This window comes from Gekko japonicus, unplaced genomic scaffold (assembly GCF_001447785.1).
Source record: "Gekko japonicus isolate JY-2015 unplaced genomic scaffold, Gekko_japonicus_V1.1 scaffold4059, whole genome shotgun sequence".
NCBI lineage: Eukaryota > Metazoa > Chordata > Lepidosauria > Squamata > Gekkonidae > Gekko > Gekko japonicus.
Window position 1 is genome coordinate 57,729 of NW_015170393.1, and position 3,822 is coordinate 61,550.

Below are 3,822 nucleotides of genomic sequence, written 5' to 3' on the forward strand. Positions count from 1 at the left end.
TCATAATTTCAAACACCATAGAAGATCTATCATTGGAATGTCTTCTTAAAATATACAAAAACTGGTAGCTCATTCTTGCTACTCGTTATCTTAACAGAGGCTGTGGTCACACAGAGCATTTGCCGTGCTGACGATACAGATGGTAGGTGGATTTTCTGGGCGCGATCACATTGCAACATCTGGGAAGCGTAGAGCTCCCGTGGCTAACCCGAGGCTTCCCGCCGAAGATGTGGAGTAAAAAACTAGTACATCCGAGGTACTAGTTTCCGGAAACCGCAGGGCAAGGGCGGGCATCTGTTTGCATTTCTGGTGGGCTTACGTGGCATCCGGCGCCCGCCGCTGTTCATCGCACACAAGGGGGAGGTTGTCTCCCAAGTCTCCACAGGTTGCGCAACAGCGCCCAACAGCGCATGCGCACAAAGAGCGATTGCTAGTGCGATTGCACAGTGTGACTTCTGTGCCACGCTGCAGGATACCCGTCTGGTCGGCATCTCCCCCCTAACCACGGGACCTCGACCGGGATGTGTGCTCAGGCAGCCGTGCGTTAGTTTCCTCTGGGGCAATTAGCCACACCTCCCCCCCCGCAATATCCAGCCCGTGTGACCGGGGCCAGGGTCTATTTTAAAAAATACTGTTTACACGTTTCTCATACATATGAATACCTTTTGGCCCTCAACCAATACACACCATCTTTGAACCATATCTTCATTTCTGTGAAGTTGAATAACCATAGTCAGATATTTCTTCACACAGGCCTCAAAATAAATGGTTTTAATATGGTTTAGGCACCTTCTAATCTACACAAGGCCATATAATTGTATTTCTTGTTCCTTCTCCAATGCTATTCTACTCTGGGTCTTTTAGAGAGCAACCCTAAGCAGGTCTACTCAGCATTCTACTACAGTCTATTCAATGGGGCTTACTCTCAGGAAAGTGTCCTTAGGATTTCACTGTAAATTCTCTTTTGGGGCATGTTTAGCTGGGAGGCCAGGATAGCTCTGTTTCTGTGTACAGAAACACCTACTATGGTTTTATCTGGCCAGTCTAACAACTGTTCTACTATATTCCTGGCCATACATATCCATAATACTTATCCATACTACATATTGCATACTAAGTCTTTTCAATCCTACTTATTTAGGTTTCTGGAACAGTAAGTCTGAAGAAGTGATATAGGTCTATCTTAGCCTGTGTTCTTCCTTGGATTCTCCTTTCCATCTCCATGAGACACTCTGCATTTTACAAGATACCATTTTACAGACAAAAGCATCTTTTAAAGCATTTTGGACCTGTTTATTCCTCAGACTGTAAACAAATGGGGTCATGAGGGGACATACAACATTATTGAGAACGGCCACCGCTTTGTTGAAGTTTTGCCCATCATATTGCACTGGATTGACATACATAGATATGCAGCTGCCATAGGTGATAGAGACTACAATGATGTGAGCAGCACAGGTGGAAAAGGTCTTCTGCCTACCTGCAGCAGTTGGTATGCGGAGAACGGTGAAGATAATCTTCGCATAAGAAACAATGGTGATCGCTAAAGTTCCCAGTAGAGAAAACACAGCAGCAAGGAAGCTGATGAGCTCCAGGATCTTTGTATCTCCACAGAGGAGTTTGCGTAAAGGACTATTGTCACAGAAGAAATGGTTAATGACATTTGAGCCACAAAAGGGAAACTGAACGAAGTGCATGGTTTGACCAAAAATCAGGATGAAGCCCCCTATCCAAGATAACAGCACCAGTAGCATGCAGAAATGGTCATTCATGATGGTGGTGTACCACAGAGGGTGGCAGATGGCTACGTATCTATCAAAGGACATCACTGTCAGCAGGAAGAAATCCGTGGTGCCCAAAAAGAAATACAGAAAGAACTGGCTTATACAGCCGACAAAAGAGATTGTCTTCCTGCCAGATGCCAGGTTGATTAAGACTTTTGGGATGACAGCAGTAGTATACCCAATTTCCAAGATAGCATAATTTCGGAGGAAGAAATACATGGGGGTTTGGAGATTGATATCTGTCAGAGTGATGACAATAATGAGCAGGTTTCCTGTTATGATCATGAAGTACATGATGAAGAAAAGTGTGAAGAGAAAGATCTCTAGTTTGCGGTTCTCAGTGAATCCGAGTAGTAAGAACTCCTTGATCTTGGTCTGGTTCATCCTAAAGATATATCTTGATTAGCAATAAACTGGAAAAAATGGAAAATGTCAGACCTTCAGAGCCATAACAGTAGTACCTCTGGACCAGACAAATGAACCATCTTGATCAACAATCAAATTTTCAGCAATATGTTTCTGGGAATAATATGAAGAGGACATCCAGTGTCTACATCATAATCCCCTAACCATCAGTGCTCATGGGTCAGAGACATAATGCACTGGATATGGCGGTCCCAATTGGGTACCAGAGCACATATCTTTTGGTAGACTTATCCTCCAAAAAAATCACCTAATTCTCTTTTCAAGCTGTATCTTATAGGTGCAAATTCTGTAAGTTAATAATGTTTGGTGTGAAGCAGGGCTATCTGTGGCTCTACCGGCAAACATATGGAACCCAGTAGGTCTCCTTTAAAAAGACAATCAAACCTTCAATTTACACTATATTGTAAGGGTAGATGGGGTATTAGAATAACCACTATGTGAAGGAAATGGCAGGCACATGCCACTGAAAGATTTTTAGAGATGTTTTACAGAAAAAAAGTTGTAACAGAGGTGAACAGCTGCCAATTTATCCAACTGCACACCATGCACAGCTTTATGCCAGCACACTAAACCAATTTTGCATCAAGATCCTGAGTATAATTAGGGATGGGCACGAACCAGCTCGTGAACTAAAGTTCGTCATGGATTTTGTTTGGTTTGCGAAGCCATGTTGGTGAACCGAATAGCTGCCATGAACATTCATGAATTTTGATGCAGTTTGTGGTGGTTCGTGAAAAGCAGGAAGTGGGGGTTTAAATGCCTCTTTCGTTGAAAAAAGCTGAGTACCCAAATATGAAGAGCAGCTTGCTTTTGTGTCCCTGAATTCACCACACTTCCTTTTCCAGTGTTGTGAGAGTGCAAGGAGATACTGGTTCAATCAATTTTCTCATAACCATTCACAATTCTATAAAACTTTCCCATTCTTCTGCTCCATTTATTTCTAACCTAAAGCTGCCAAACCCTTTAGCCTTCAATCCATAATCTTACTACAATACATAATAGCATCAGAAGGAGAAGGAGGAGGAGATTGGATTTATACCCTGCCCTTCACTACCTGAAGGAGTCTCAGAGTGGCTTACATTCCCCTTTCCCTTCCCCTCCCCATAACAGACACCCTGTGAGGTAGGTGGAGCTGAGAGAGCTCTTTCAAGAACTACTCTTGAAAGAACCAGCAGCTGCATGTGGAGAAGTGGGGGAATCAAACCGGGTTCTCCCAGATTAGATTCCATGCTCCTAATCACTACACCAAACTGGCTCAGATTTCTGAGCAAGGTTTCTCAGTTGTTAGTTGAATTAACTACACCACAAAAAACATCAGGATGTAAAATGATAAATAAATGGATGTCTGTACATACAAAATAGAATCTTTAATGATCTCTATGTTAGACATTGACTTTGGTTCACTGTACTTTTTCCTATCCTACATAGTCTTATCACATGAATTTTGATTGATTTCACTGTGTTTATATAGCTTTCAATTTGATTTTAGACCTTCTGTTCGTTTGTTCTTTCTTTCTTTCTTCTACCAATTCATTGTATTTTTAGTTAATTTTTAAAAAACTTTACTTGGAAATGAATTCTGATAGGGTTCACCTGGTTACACCTTAGTAAG

At 42.1% G+C, this 3,822-nt stretch overlaps 1 protein-coding gene across 1 annotated transcript; it reads right to left on the minus strand.

Annotated features, from left to right (window-relative positions):
* Positions 1 to 1,178: 1,178 nt before the first annotated feature.
* On the minus strand, positions 1,179 to 2,168 carry LOC107116376 (olfactory receptor 49-like). The gene has a single exon (XM_015418273.1). It carries the CDS (start codon positions 2,166 to 2,168, stop codon positions 1,179 to 1,181), a length of 990 nt encoding a protein of 329 aa, XP_015273759.1.
* Between the last annotated feature and the right edge of the window lie 1,654 nt (positions 2,169 to 3,822).